Here is a 16,142-nt window from a genome sequence, read left to right as displayed (position 1 = left end):
ACATCACTTTCTAAATGAGGCTGCTTGCAGGGAGCAGCTAAATCTGGAAATTGGTCACATGTACATTGACAAGGCAAGGCCAGTCTGAGAACACAGAGCTATTGAGGAAATACAGGCTGCTTCAGTCCAGAGAAATATCATACCCCAGACAATTCCAACCAGTAGTTGCTAAGCAAGCCTGTGCCACATGACACTAACCTTGTCAAATATATAAATAAATGCTCTAAGTTGATTGAGAAGCTTCCTTTCCTCCCATCTGGAGAGAGAGGGCTCCACCTGACCTCAGCTTTTGTCTCTAATCTTTATTTTTCCCATCCTTCCCCCATGGGAATGTCAAGAGCCATGCTGGGAGGTGGCAGCTCCCTTGACCACTCTATTGAAGACACAGGTCACTATCCCCCATGAGCATCCCCTTCAGCTTGCTTTCCTTATTTTTCATAATCTTTCACATTTTCTATTACATAATGTTAGTATTTAATATGCTTTCCCTTTCAGGAATCCTCGCCAATAATATAAACTCCCTATTGGCATATATATATATATATATATATATATATATGGACTATTTTTGACCAGGTGTCCTAATTGCCTAGAAAAAAACACAGAATTTAGTAAATGCTTGATAAATATCTGCTGGATAAATAAACACAGTGGTTTGTTTTCATTTTTTAATTTTACTTAAGATGTTTAATTCTAAAATCTACTGATAATTTCCCTTGGAATCTTCTCACAGCTTTAACACTTCAAAATTTTTTTTGTCCTGAGAAAATAAGGATACCCATAATAATAATAGTAACTAACTTTACTGAGCATTTGTCCTATGCTAGGCAAGGTGTTGTACTCTTAGACTTGGATTACCAAATGTAATCCTCATAGCCACCTCTGAGATAGTTCTGTAATTGTGCCCATTGTACAAATAAGTTCAATGAAACTTAGATTAGGTAACTTTCCAAAATCACATAGTCACAGTATCAAAGCTAACAAGAGTGAAAGATGGAATTTAGAGCCAAAGATAAACACATATATCATGCTAGGAAACAATGATTAATTTTAAAATGACTATTCAAGAGGGTCAGACATAGAAACAGAGAACAGATAATAAGATGCCCACTGATTTGACAGCCACACAGATTCAGCATGTGGCCACCAAAGTTAGATGCAACATGGATGGGACAGGAGTAGAGCTAGCAGATAGAACTGTGTAAGAGTGAATACCTGAACTCTTGGAGTGAGCAGAAGAAAATTTCCATGAGGACATGTTAAAAAGTATTATTAAGCTCCATTGGCCACTGCTTTGTGTGGCAATGACAGTGTCGTGAATTCTTATGGAAGTTACAGCTATCACAAGCAAACTTTGGCATCCTCTAGGCATGCTCACAGGATCAGAATTAATTGACTTTTCCACAGCTATTGATACAATAAATGATGATGAAAGTCAACAAGAGTGTTAAGGGCCACTATTCTCACTCAGTGGTGTTCAAACTTTAGCCTTGAGTCAAAACCCACCCAAAGAACAGGTTAAAGTTGCTTCCTGGCTCTTGTCTCCAAAGAATCAACTCAGTGGACCCAGAATTTGCATTCTCAAGGGTGACACAAATACTCTGTCTCATTTGCTAGACTCTGAAAAATTAAACAATGTTCCTGGGTTGCACAGCAGCTATTGTGAAGGCCGTCACAGCACAACAGGTTTCCTGATTCCACGTCAAAAATGTCTTTTATTTTTTCTGTACACCACTGCTTCCCAGTTCTAATCCAGGGCTTCATAACTAAGCTCAGAAAAATGAACATTAAAATATAATCATTACCTTACAAAATTCACTGTTGCAAATAACAAGAGAGTGAAAACTAAGGTATGAAATTTGAAAGACTCTATATCTCCACATCCAATCACAATGCCAAAGAAAGTATATATTAAATGTTCATATACAGATGAAAACATCATTAGGAATCTAGAAAGAATAAAAAGAATCACAGTATAAGCAATGCATTTAAAAAAAAATTTTAATGTATTTTCATGTATTTGGTACAGGGTCTCACTGCCCAACTCAGACTCATAGTGATTCTCCTGTTTTCAACCTAAGCGATGCATTTAAACAAAAGGAGAAAATCATTAATTTCTTTAAATCCACAATTCAAAGTAAAATTCTATCAAAGAGTTATATAAAAATACTAAGATCTCTGAGCTACTGACCCTTTATTCATAATGAAAATATTAATGTCAATTATTATTGGTACCATTCTCTTAATGAATAGAATGATTTGTTCTAATAGTGTTTGTAAATAGGATCTCAAGTCCGCATCTTGTACAGCAATTAACCACTAAGAAGAATATATGCAGTGTGTTATTTGTTGAATCTGTACTTCGATTTGATTTGAAACTGTCTCATTGCTGTTTATCAATAAAATTTTGAAAAAAATAAAAATAAAAACAAGAACAAGAAAAATAATAATAATAATTATTATTGGTACCTTAAGTTCTTTGCAAATGTAACTCAAATTTAAACCTCAAAGGTTTAACAAAATTATACAAAGAGAATTTTAATAGCATCCACTACTAAAGGCATGCCCTCTTAAGAACTAAACATCTATGAAATCTGTATTAAATGCAGAATAGGAAACTTACTTAGTAATTACATGCTCCATATTTGCTTTAAAGCTTAAGGAATCTAAATTCAGTCCCACTGTAATCAAAGCAACAAGGCCTGACATTCCAAAATGTTCCACTGAGAAAGAAAAAAAGAGTAAAATTAAATACATTTAAATCTGTACACTGAGGTACTTTATCTTAAGTGAAGAAGTGGTGGGAAATTTGAGAGAAGAATTTCTTACTTAGAGTGATCAGCCTAATCTTGTGAATCAGAAGGAGCGAGCTTTTTTTTTAAAGGGCCAGACAGTAAATATTTGTGGGCCACATGGCATCTGTCACAACTATTAACTCAGCTGTTGTATCACAACTGTAGCCACAGACACTATACAAGCAAATGAGTATATGATAAAACTTCATTTATAGACACTACAATTTAAATTTCATGTCATCTTCACATACTACAAAATATTTTTCTTTTGGTCTTTCATAAACCACTTTAAAATACAAAAGCCATTCTTTGCTAGTGGACTGCTCAAACCAAGCCTATTTGACCCTTCTGGCCAACCCCAGACTGTCACTGAGGACAAGGATAATGGAAAAGGAGCTTAACAGTTTCTGCTCGTGGCCACTGTGCTGCGAGTACTAGAAGTCCAGTTTCGTTGGCACCTGAGGTTCTTGAGGCTTGCTTTTCTTTTGCCTCCTTAACTCAAAGGGTAATTCCTTCCTTGGGTTCTAAACAGATTTGTAACTCTAGCCTGAGGCAAGAAAAATAACCTTGAAGAATGTTTGAATGCCACAAGTAACAATAGTCCTAGGCTGCAGAGGTCTCAAATAGCACATTATGCAACAGATAGAAAACTAAAGAAAGAACATGAAAAATAGAAGTGGAATAATGTTGGGAACATACAAAGATGGTTGCTTTTGAAGTGTGGCCTTCCTTTTCTCCTTTGAGTTTTTTCATTTGGAAGCAGGTGTAACTGTATAATTATTACGAAAGTTAACTCAGAGTCTGGAAAAATTGCCTGGCACATTTTGCAGGAATGAATAAATTATAATCATTATTACTGTGCTATTAATTTATCTATTTACTTACTGCTTAGTGAGTTAATACCATATATTACTCTATAGAGTATGTTACTGTTCCTTTCACTTAATCTAGTCACTTACACCTGTGCTAGAATTTTTATTTGCTTACTTAATTGAGCTTAAGTATCCAATAACAGCAAAACCAGTAGTACTTGCAAACTGTGATTTAGTGAAACTGTCTCTCAAAATCTTATTTTCAATTCTACATAATTTTTATAACTGGACTATAAATGATTTTTGGTATACATTTGAATTGAATTGACCAAGCTTTTCAGTTGCATGCCTAAATGAGCATAAGGAATCCTTGCTGCTTAATTAGATGACAAATTCATCCTAAGTTGCAAAGGTGTATGTCAGGACTGGAAACCTTCTAATGAGCAGATGATACTGACATACTCTAAGGAGCTCCGTCCTTCTCTGCTTTTAATTCACACTGGTAAGTATCTTTGTTAGAGGATGCCAAGTGCTGACTAGAAACAACTCCACCTGTTTTGTTTTGTTTTGTTTTGTTTTGTTTGTCTTGTTTTGGGTTTTGGGTTTTGGGTTTTGAGACAGAGTCTTACTATGTAGTTCACACTGGACTTGAACTCGCTATGTAACCCAGGCCAACCTCCAACACACAATGATCCTCCTGCCTCAGCCTCCTGAGTGCTGGGATTGCAGGTGTGCACCACCATATCTGGCTCCAGCTCCATTTTTTAAAAAAAAGAAAAGGGAAAGGAATCAACTTTTTTTAATTGACAAACTTTGAAACCAGTGGTGTTCTGGAACATGGTTTAAATAAGTTCTCTGGTTGTATGTGGGGGATGATACCTGAGTTATGGAGTATTCCAGTATCCATGACATAAAGACTTCTACCATGGCCAATTTCATGGCCTTGAATATGGAGTTGGGAAGAAGTCCACATAATCTACTATATATTTAATACAGGGTCTACAGGGTCTCACTACACAGATCAGACTTGTAGTGATCCTCCTGTTTGCAGCTTCCCAGGTGCTAGGATCACAGGTGTGTGCCACCATGCCCAATCTCAATCACCGTCTCAGTGTGCCCCGGGGGCAGGGCCAGCATGGCATGCTGGGGATCAAACCCCAGTCCCTGCATCTGCCTAAGCAGGCACTTCAATCTGCTGAGCTACCTGGCTGACCCAATCTGCTCTTAAAAGCCTGCAGGAACTCTCTATAACTCAGCAGCATAAGCAAGTCACATAATACACATTAGCCCATCAATGCCTGCCTCTATACTAACACCTTCTGCAAGCTAGACATCATTGGCCATTTTTATAGATGAAGAAACTCAAGCTTAGTGAGGTTAATTATCCATTGTCAAAAAGATAATACATTATGGAACCGGGCTTTAAACACAAGTCCACCTAACTCCAAAGTTCTTTTAAGAGTAATATCAGTTTATTCAGCCAACATGCCTTAGCTTATCAGTCATGCTGAGATGAGATGGAACAAATCAAAGGGGAATTAAAGATAGACTCCAGGGAATTCATGGTCTGGTAGAGAAATAGACTTAATTTTAAAGATCTAGGGCATCCATAAATGCTTCACAGGAGAAGAAACGAAGAAGTTGGAGGAAATAAGACTCTAGCGAATGTTTTCCATAATTTTACTGACTCAGAGCAATGACCAACACCCCATACCACCCCCACTGTATCTACTTCTTTTAGATAACTGGAGGTGAAAGGAAGAATAATTAATCTCTAAGGTCTTTCAGACATGGAGATTGTTGCACTCTGCAGAAATTGACAGTTTTGGCCATGGCTACTATGGCTCTTGGGAACATTGGGCTGGCCAGTAAACACTTTAAATCCTAACTTTACTAGCTGAATGCCCACTAGTGCTGGGCATTCTTATTCCTCTAATTATTTCACTTTCTTATCTCTCTTCCAGACCTAAGTATGTGCAATTTCTCCCTTTCCTTTCCTGCTCCCAGAGTCATGAAAGGGCCACTACTACAACAGCCTCCTCAGGTTATAATCAATTGAATTAAAGGCTGCAGAGCTGGTAAGCCACCAGTGATGAATGCAAGAGGACAGAGCATGGAGCTATGATAAAAAGTGTAAAAGATAACAAGAAAGAGCTGCAGAAGACATAGTATGACAAGAGAGGTGAACAGACCACAGACATTATAGAGGAAAAATAACTGAAAGTAAGATAACAAAAATTAAGATTCATAAAGTTTACCTCAAGAACAGCATATTTTGTATTTGTGTCAGCTCTTACCAATGTAGAAAGTCAGGTACACCAATGAAAAGCTGAGAATGGTATTGGTCAGTGAATTGTTAAAAGGGTCAGTCAATATGAACTCAATGATTCTAGCACACCAGTATCCAATTACAACGCTTCCAAAAATGTCGAAGATGACTCCCAAAATTACGTGTAGCTCTATAAAGAAAAAAGTAAACAAAGAATTGAGTGATGCATTCAGATTCATTCACTGATGGCACTTTGGTTTGCTCTTGAGATTTTGAAAGGGGTCCTTGTCCTTGTTCTTCAGCAAATAGGTGTACCCAATAAAAGTTTGACAAAAGAGGTTCTCTCAGGATGTCTATTCTATGTAGACTGAGGCTTACTTACTCCATGACAGAAGATTCAAATATCCTCAGGAGGCAGGCAAGAAGCACAAATGTGAAAAACCTATGACAAATTGGAGAGTGAATACCTAAACAAAAGAAAAGTAGGGTTGGGATGTAGTTCAGGAGTAATGCCTAGCATGCATGAGACCCTGGATTCAATCACCAGCACCAGAAAACAAAAGGATTCAGAAAATTTTAGAACTAAGCAAATTAGCAAGCTTACCTGTTGCTGAGGCAAAATACCTGACACTTGCAATTTAAAAGAGAAGTTTATTTGGCTCACAGTTTCCGAGGTTCAGTCCCTGATTGCCTGACTCTGAGGCAGGAATGTGATGGCAGAAGGCCACAGCAGGGCCAAACTACTCACTTCATTGGAGCTGGGGAAGAAAGTTGAGTGGAAGGACCCCAGAGAAGAATGGGCCAGACTAGATACAGCCACATCTCCATGACTCACCTGGACACATCTAAACATGTTAGGCAATTCTCAAACCAATCAAGTTGATTACCAAGATTGAGCAAAACACTGCTCTCAGGGCTAAACAAATCATACCCAGGCTCCCAGTGAATCCTGGCTTGCAACTCCTAACCCTAGGCCAGGAAGATTTTGAGAAATGGAGAAGCAAATTTTCCATTAGTCATAATAACCAGCAGTATTAAGGGCACTAAGTGGCAAAGTATCAGGAGACTCCTAAACAAAAAGAACTAAATAACAAAAATAGTCATACACTAAATACCTAAAAGTTCCTTCATCAAGAAGCACTGAAATGTCCCCCAAAAGACACGTGTGCTTGGAGGTGGGGCCTGGCCAGGTCACTAGAGTTGTGACCTGTAGAGGTGTATCCTTCTCTCTGGTTTCTCCCTTCTGTCCCTGCTTCATGACTGTCAAAGTTGAGCAGCTGTCCTCCGCTTGGCCCCTCTACCATACTGTTTCTTGAATCCAACCATCCATGTCCTGAACCCATTAGAAAACATGAGAAATATAAGCCTCTCCTCCTCTAAATTCTGGGTGTTGGATATATTGTCCTGTGACAGGAAAGTGATTAATATATACAGTAAGTGGATGAGTACAGAAATTGCCTTCTCCCAAAGGCATATCTCTTTCATTGAGAAACACTCCCTTATCAACTAATATTCATTTCTTTTGTACCTCTCTCCTTTTGCAACTATCACAAATACATATCAGATGAGCATATTCTCCCCTTTATGCTGTGACTTCCTTTTCCCTTTCTTCTCTATCTACTAGTTTCACATCTAAAAAATTAGCACAACAACATATTCCATATCCCAGTGATAATTAGTTAACACAAATTTGACTATTGTCACTTCTAGAACCTTCTCCCTAATACTATATGAACTATTTTGCTTTCACCTTCAGGTTCAAAAATAGAATCATGCCAATTCTTAATATTCTTAATATTCATTCATTGAGGAGAGGGAGTGGGGGAAAGAGATCTATCTATGTATGTAAGCAGGATAGTTTGGACAACTGTACTGTGCATTTCTGCTGGTCTATGGAAAGAAATAGTTAATGCTTTAATTTATTTTGCCTCCTTTTTTCAGTTGTTTGTACTTGTGCTCTTAATTTCTTATAAATTTCTTTCTTTTTCTCTTTCTTCCAATTTTACATGTATATATCTGGCAATATGAATGACTGATTAGAAGACAACACTATGTATTACAACAAATACTGTGAAATTCATGTAACTTCGTTAAGTGAAGTTGTGTATCACTTGTAATTTTTTCTGTTTTAATTCTAATTTGTACTTTCTTTAAAAAATAAACAAATTTCAGTCATGAGATTCAGAGTGATCCAGAAAATGTTAAAATATGACATGATGCTACTGTGTATGTATAGTACATGAATACTGCATATTGAGGGAATGAAATCACTTATAATGTTTTGCCCTTTGATGTTAAAGAAAACACATAGATGGTAGTTGTTTTCTTGTTGCCTCATATACCATTGGTCTAAGAGTGAAGTATAGAGAAAACAAAGACATCTTGAAAGTATTTTAAGTTCAATAAATCAGCAAATGTATTTTAATTTCAATGAATCAGGAAAGACATCCTGAATGTATTTTAATTTTAACAAGAATGATTTTAGAAAATATATAGACCAAAAAAATACTCTTACCTCTAAACATGTTAATTTCTGTTGAGCTACCCCGAAAAATTCCAAAAAAAATATGCATGACACTACAAAGGATCAATGATTCTCCTCTAAAGAAGTCGGTATACATTTTAGAAATGCCTGGGCAGGAAATATAAAATACAAGTTAATGTGGTGCATGAAAAGTGTGTGTTGCATAGGAAACATAAAAAACAGACAGGATAGAGGGAAAAAATCATTAAAATATGACTGGGATGGGTCTGTAAGATAATCACAATCACCATATTTTTAAATTTCTCCACTGTACTTTCTGAATTTCCAGACAATAAAACATGGTAATAGTACACTTTCTTCTGCCCCTGACTTTACCATGCTTGAGCTTTAAGAGGAGACAAATCTCAGGACACCACATTTAACATGAATAAACATGAATTTTGACTCCACAAGAACCTCATTTTAGAAATAAGTACAAATTATGATCCAGCAATCATACTCGTAGGTGTGTGCCCAAGAGAATAAAAAGCGTATGTCCACACAAAGACTTGTTCATAGCAGCATTATTCATAATCACAAAAAAAGAGAGAACTCGGTGCCCAGAAGCTGATGAACAGGTAAACAGATTTGGAACATCCAGCAGTGAGACAGTCCTCCTCCACAGAAAGGAAAGAGTGCTTACTAATACATGCTGCAGCATTCCTGAACCTCCAAAACACTAAGTGAAAGAAGCCACTTTATCTGTGGTTTTGCTATCTATAGTTTCAGTTAACCTGAAGTCAGTGGTGATCTAGAAATATTAAACAGAGAAGCCAAGAAATAATATTCATAAGTTTTGAGTAACTTATTGCAACATGATATGCTGTAAAATTGTTGTCATTTTCTAGACCATTATTAGTTATTGTTACTAATTCTCTTAGTGTGCATAATTTATGAATTATACTTTATCATAGGTGTGTATGTAGGAGACAAAATGTATTATTCATAGATTTAAGTACTGTCCATGGTTTCAGGCATCCACTGGAGATCACAGAACACATTGCTCATGAATAAGGAAGGCCAATGGTATTGTATGGTTTGATTGATACAAAGTAGCCAGAACAGACAAATACACAGAAACCAAAAATAGATTACATGACCACAAGTAGATTAGCATTTCCATATCTAAATTTCCATATGATATCACTTTGCTGGAAAAGGTTTCCTGTAACATTTCTTATAAAACTGATTTGCTTGCAAAAAATTCTTTCAGTTTTAGCATGTTAAAGTCTTTATTTCACTTTCCCTTAAGAATATTTTCATTAAGTATAGAATTCTACATGGGCAGTATCTTCTTTCAGCTCTGTACAAATGTTATCACATACTCTTTTGATCTGTATTTTTTTCTAAAGAAATTTTTGTTTTCTTTATTATAATTCTGTTGTATATAATATTAATTATTGTTCCTCTGAATATAATGTGCATTTTTCTCTGGCTGATTTTACATTTTTATTTTTCATTGTTTTTAGGGGCTTTGGTTTTTATGTGCCTTAGTAGAGTTTTCTTTGTGTTTACTAGATTTGAAATGTATTGAGATTCTTGAATCTGTGGTTTCAGTTTTTATCAAATTTAGAAATTTTTATCCATTACTCCAATATTGTGGTTCTCTTCTCTCTGCCCTCTTTAAGGAACACATCTATTAGACCTCTTGAAGTTGTCCCACAGCTCACTTAATCTATTTTTTATGGCAGTGTTTTTCTCTGTGAATCTCATGTAAGACACTTTCTATCACTACATCTTTAAATTCATTAATCCTCTCTTCTGCAGTATCTAATCCCTTCTTAATTCCATCTAGATTTTCAATTTTAGGAGTTTGATTTAGGTCTGCTTTATATCTTCAAAATCCACCACTACATTAATACACCAGCTCTCCAAAATTTAGAAAGTCTTGATTTGTCAATTCTATGTACAAATGCTTCTGCCATGGTCAATTCCAAGCTACCAATCCTTCAACAACTGGCTTGAAATTTCCTAATTATTGAACAATTCACTGTTATTATGAGTTAATATAAGCAGGCTCTATAGTATACTCAGTTTTTCCTTTTACCTTTTGTACACATGGACTATGGCTATAGCAACTTTTTCAAACAGGTTTTTGTTACAGCCCTTACCAGGCTGTCCTTGAACCTTTGATACCACGCAACAGTGATTAGACATGATTGATGTTGGTGCCGGCCTGTAGTCCCAGCTACCTGAAAGGCTGAGGCAAGAGATCCAGGCCAGCCTGGGCTACACACTGATTTCACTATCTACATAGTGAGTCCTTGACCTGCATAGGGACATTGTCTCAAAAAAATAAATGAACAAAGAAATAAAACAAAACAAAAATCCAAGAAGTAAACTGTTCTGAAGGGGGAAAAAAACACTTATCTAATTCACATGAAGGAACTATATGGTAACCCTGCCAACACCAAAACTACATGAAAGTGATTTTCTGCATAAAAATAAGTCAGATTTGTCTTACTGAGAAAAAAAGTGCTACTGGATTCAGAACTCATTCAGACATGTCTAAACTTTTAGCTTGCTTGGGTTGCACTGAGCAAAGATGCATTGTGCTAGGTTGTATATAAGAATGATAGATAGATAGATAGATAGATAGATAGATAGATAGATAGATAATCACAAAAGTTCCTTTATATACTTGTTATTATAACATTTTTAAAAAGAAATCAAAAAAGGGCAGGGGAGATAGCTCAAAACAGTCTAAGCACCTGCCTGGCAAGCACAAGGACCCAAATTCGATCCCCAGTACTGCATGCCGTGCTGGCCTGGGAACCCCAGCCACTGTAATTGGGTGTAGTGGCGCACATGTGTAATCCCAGTACTGCGGAGGCTGACAGGAGGATCACTACAAGTCTGAGCTGTATAGCGAGACCATGTATCCACTATTTTTTACATGTTTATAAATCAAAACTAAAATGTCTTACAATGTTACTGTATAAAGAAAAGATCAAAAGCTGACCTAATATCTTCACTAATTTTATTTTAGAGAAACAGAAATCTTTCATTTTTAATTTAATTTTATCTTATTTTAAAGGAAAAAAAAAAAAAGAAACAAAAACAAATAGCAAGGGGCCAGGGAGATTGCTCAGCAGAATAAGCGCTTGCCTGGCAAGCATAAGGGCCTGAGTTCAATCCCTGTTTCTGACAAAAAAAAAAGCAAAGAAAGAAAGAGTAACATACAACAATACATATGGTACATATTTTCAAAGCAAAAAATAGTAAATTAGCAATTGCTCTTAATATTTTTATAGTCAAATCTGTTGTTCAGATTAACAGATGATATAGGTTTGCAAGATTGGGCAAATAATTGAACATTAGCACTTGCTTTCAGGAGACCTTAGTAATTTTTTTCTTGAACTTTTTCTTTTTTCTTTTTTTAATTTATTTTGAAGAGAATATAATAATAATTGATAAGACATTAGAAATGGTACACATTTAGAAATACAATGTGAGAGGTACTCAGCCATTTTTTTTGTATTTGTTTTTGTTTTTTTGTTTTGTTTTGTTTTTTGTATTTAGGACATGGTGTATAGGGTCTCACTGTGTAGATCAGACTCGTAGTGATCCTCTTGTTTACAGCCTCCCAAGTGCTGGGATTATAGGCAAGCACCACCACGCCCAGTCTCAGTGGTCCCGTGGGGCAGGGCCAGCATTGCAGGTCAGGGAGGGGATAGAACTCCCAGCCCCTGCATCTGCCTAAGCAGGTGATTTAATCCACTGAGCTACTTGGCCAGCCCTCAACCATGGATTTTGTATTGCATTGTTGTCTTCCATGTAGTTGCTCAGTTTACAGACATTAGCCTATACAATTACTCAAAGTGGGAAATTTTTAACATCAATTACTACTTTCAAAATATCTACGGAAATTAGTAATACAATCATCTCAGCTATCCTGTGTATATCCTTGCATTATTTTTCCCCTTTCTTTTTTTCCTATTTTTTTCTCTCATCTTTGTTTATTCCTTATGTTCGGTTTCTTTCCATTTTATATCTATTATACCTTTCAGATTTTATTTGTTCTTTCAGGTTCTTATACTAGGGAGACAATATGATGTTTACACATGTGGGTCTGGTTTATTTTATTTATGAGCATAGATTCTAGTTGCATCCACTTATCTATGAAGGCCTCAAGTTTGTCTCCCTTTATAGCTAAGTAATACTCCTTTGTATAAAAATACTACATTTTTTTATCCATTCCTCAGATTATGGGCAATTTGGTTGTTCCCAAGATTTGGCTATAGCACATGCTTTGGCACAAATGTTTATAGTACTGCTATAAACATGGGTGCCCATATAGCACATGCTTTCAATTCTTTTGCAAAAATACCAGGAAGTGGAATAGCTGTATTGAATGGGGTCTCCAATCCTAGTTTTTTGAGCAGTCTCCGGACTGATTTCCACAGTGGTTGTCAGTCTACATTCCCTGAAACAGTGCAGCAGGATTTCTTTTTCCCACATCCTCTCCAGCATTTGTTATTAGTTCCTGTCTTTATGATAGCCATTCTTACTGAGATGAGATCATATCTCAATGTTGTTTTAATTTGCATTCCTCAAATAACCAGTGCTGTAGAACATTTTTTTTTCATGTATTTATTTGCCATTTGTATTTCATCCTCTGAAAAGTGTGTATTCATTTCAAATGCCAATTTTTTTCTGTATTTAGGGCAGGGCCTACAAGGTCAACAGGGTCTCACTACATAGATCAGACTCACAGTGATTCTCCTGTTTTCAGCCTCCCAAGTGCTGGGATTGCAATCACCCTCTCAGCGCACCCTGCGGGTGAGGCCAGCTCAGCACACTGGGGATTGAACCTAGCCGCTGCACTCTGCCTAAGCAAGCACTTTACTCTGCTGAGGTATCAGGCCTGACCTTCAGATGTCAATTTTTGGATTGGGTCTTTGAATTTGAGGAACCTGATTTTTTTAAGTTCTTTATATATTTTATGTGGAAGTCCTTTGTCTGAGTGATGATTGTTGGTTAAGATTTTTTCCCAATTTGTGGGCTGTCGTTTCACTGTATTGGTGATTTCTTTTGATGTGCAGAAACTTCTGAATAAGATGAGATCCCAGTTGTTGATTCTTTGAAATATTTCCCATGCAGTTTGGGTTTTGCTCATGAACTCTCTGCCATCCCCTAGATCTTCAAGATTTCCACCTACTTTCTCTTCCAGGAGATTTAGAGTTTCTGTTTTAATGTTTAGTTCTTTAATCCATTTTGACTTTAGTTTAGTGCATGGTGATAGACCCAAGTCTAGTTTTAGGTTTCAGCATGTAGAGAGCCAGTTTTTCCAGCACCATTTGTTAAAGAAGCTATTTTTCTTCCAGTAAATGTTTTTGGACCCTTTCTTAAAGGTAAGGTAATTAAGTGTGTTTTTAGTTGTATCTGTATCTTCTAATGTGTTCCATTGACTCTTGGGTGTGTTTTTTTTGCCAGTACCATTCAGATTTTATCACAGTAGCTTTGTAGTATAATTTCAAGTCTGGGATTATAATGCCTCCTGCCTTGACTTTGCTGCCAAGGATTACTTTTGGTAGGTCTTTTCTACTTCCAAGTAAATTTTAGGAATGTCTTCTCTAGATCTGTGCAGTATGTTGATAGTATTTTGATAGGGATTGCATTAAATCTGTATAACAATTTTGGGTGTATGGTCATTTTCACAATGTTAATTCTTCCTAACCAGGAGCAAGGAATATCTTTCCATTTTCTGAAATCTTCTTCAGTCTCTTTTTTCAGACTATTGTAATTTTAATTGTATAGATCTTTTACTTCCTTTGTTAGATTAATTCCTAAGTATTTCATTTTTAGATGCTATTGTGAAGGTTATTGTTTCTCTAATTTCTCTCTCAGTGAGGTTGTTATCTGTGGAGAGGAATGCTATTGATTTTTGGGTGTTGATTTTGTATCTGGCTGTGCTACTGAATTTTTTTATTAATCTAGAATCTTCTTGCTGGAATTTTTGGGTCTTCCAAGTAGAGTATTCTGTCATTTTCAAATAATTATGGTTTAACTTCTTCTTTAACTATTCTTATTTCTTTTCTTTCTCTCTCTTGTCTAATGGCTCTAGCTAATGCTTCCAAACTATATTGAATAGAAGTGGTAATAAAGGACATCTTTGTCTTGTACCTGATTTGAAAGTAAAAGCTTTCAGTTTTTCTCCATTTTGAATTATGTTGGCTGTTGGGTAGTCATAGCTTTTATCAGATTGAGTCAGAGGCCATCTATTCCACTTTTCTGTAGGGCTTTGATCATTAATGAATGTTGAACTTCATAAAAAGCCTTTTCTACATCTACTGAGATGATACTGTGGTTGTTAGCTTTGGCTCTATTGATATACTGTATTACATTTAGGGATTTGCATATATTGAACCATCCTTGCATCCCTGGTCATGGTGTATAATCTTCTTGATGATTTGCTACATTCTATTTGCTAGTATTTTACTGAGGATTTTTGCATCTATGTTCATGACAGAGATTAGCCTGTAATTCTCTTTTTTGGTTGAATCTATTTCTGGTTTTGGTATCAGCATAATACTTGCCTCCAGGAATGATTTTGGAAATATTGCTTTTCAACTTCATTGAAAAGTTAGAGCAGTATTGAGATTAAATTGTCTCAAAATTTATTGTAGAATTCAACTGTGGAATTTCTGCTGCATTCAAGGAACCCCAGACCAAGTCCTAGCCCAGGCCCTGTGAGTGTGTGGGAGAGCTTCCAGCTACCCTGCATCAGCAGGACCTACTGGTTCCAGCCCAGGCATAACGTGGGTGAGACCCTCTTCCAACACTTGGGATGCGCCTCCACCACTCTGAAGCACTTTCCCTACCCCGCTTCCCCAGGAGGAATTTCTGCTGCATTCCGGGAACCCCCAGATCAAGTCCTAGTCCAGGCCCGGTGAGTGTGTGGGACAGCTTGCAGCTACTCTGTGTTGGCATGACCTACTAGTCCCAGCCTAGGCACAGCATGGGTGACACCTTCTTTTACCCTCTTGGGACGCCCCCCATCACTCTGTAGTAGCCCCCAAACCCCGCCCACAGAGTAGGAATTTCTGTCGCATTCTGGGAACCCCAGATCCAGTCCTAGTCCAGGCCCAGTGAGTGTGTGGGAGAGCTTCCCCTCCCCCCTACTCTACCTTGTCCCCTCCAGACTCAGCTCAGGCCTGGCATACAGACCTGGGGTAAAACCCTTCAGCTGCAATCCCCACAGAGATTGTAGGGGACAGAACCACTGAGCTAGTCCAGGAGCAGAACATCTTGTCAGAGGGGCAAAACAGGTTCACCCCCAAGGGCAGAAACAGGAAGGAACTGAGCACAGCAGCCAGACCCAAGCCAGGCAACGCTGGATAAAACCAAACTTTGTAGAACTACACCTGAACTTCACTACGTACTAAGGTTATAACTGCAATAAAGATCTACAACAAGGTCAGAAGACAGTGCTACACAAAATGATGAAAAGGAACAAAATGTAATCTCAGAACCCAAGCCCACCCATAACAAGTGCAGAGGACACTAACACAGAACAAATTGGGTATCACACAGCTGAAAGCAATAAATCAATGGCTTCTGAAATAAATAAACAGCTGCAGAAAGGTATAGACGAACTCAGATTGGAAATGAAAAAAGAAATCCTTGAATTAATAGCATCTGCAGTAAAGAATCAAATGCAGAAACATATGGAGGAAACCCAATGCCCATCCAGAACAAGTGCAGAGGACACTAGCTCAGCTCAAATGGATGGATTAATA

The 16,142-nt window shown here is 37.1% G+C and overlaps 1 protein-coding gene across 2 annotated transcripts in view; it reads right to left on the bottom strand.

Annotated features, from left to right (window-relative positions):
• The window catches only part of Slc9c2 (solute carrier family 9 member C2 (putative)), a 111,129-nt gene that overhangs the window by 52,479 nt on the left and 42,508 nt on the right, over nt 1-16,142 (bottom strand). For both annotated transcript variants that reach the window (XM_023710345.1, XM_023710346.1), the window contains 4 exons: nt 8,392-8,508; nt 5,905-6,066; nt 2,624-2,723; nt 1,806-1,949 (listed from right to left, as the gene is read on the bottom strand). In XM_023710345.1, the coding sequence (XP_023566113.1) occupies nt 1,806-1,949; nt 2,624-2,723; nt 5,905-6,066; nt 8,392-8,508 (523 nt within the window). The remainder of the gene's footprint in view (nt 1-1,805; nt 1,950-2,623; nt 2,724-5,904; nt 6,067-8,391; nt 8,509-16,142) is intronic.

Source organism: Octodon degus, unplaced genomic scaffold (genome assembly GCF_000260255.1).
Source record: "Octodon degus isolate 3935 unplaced genomic scaffold, OctDeg1.0 scaffold00017, whole genome shotgun sequence".
Classification (NCBI taxonomy): Eukaryota; Metazoa; Chordata; class Mammalia; order Rodentia; family Octodontidae; genus Octodon; species Octodon degus.
The sequence above is the reverse complement of the archived record's forward strand: the minus strand, read 5'-3'. Positions and strand labels throughout refer to the sequence as shown.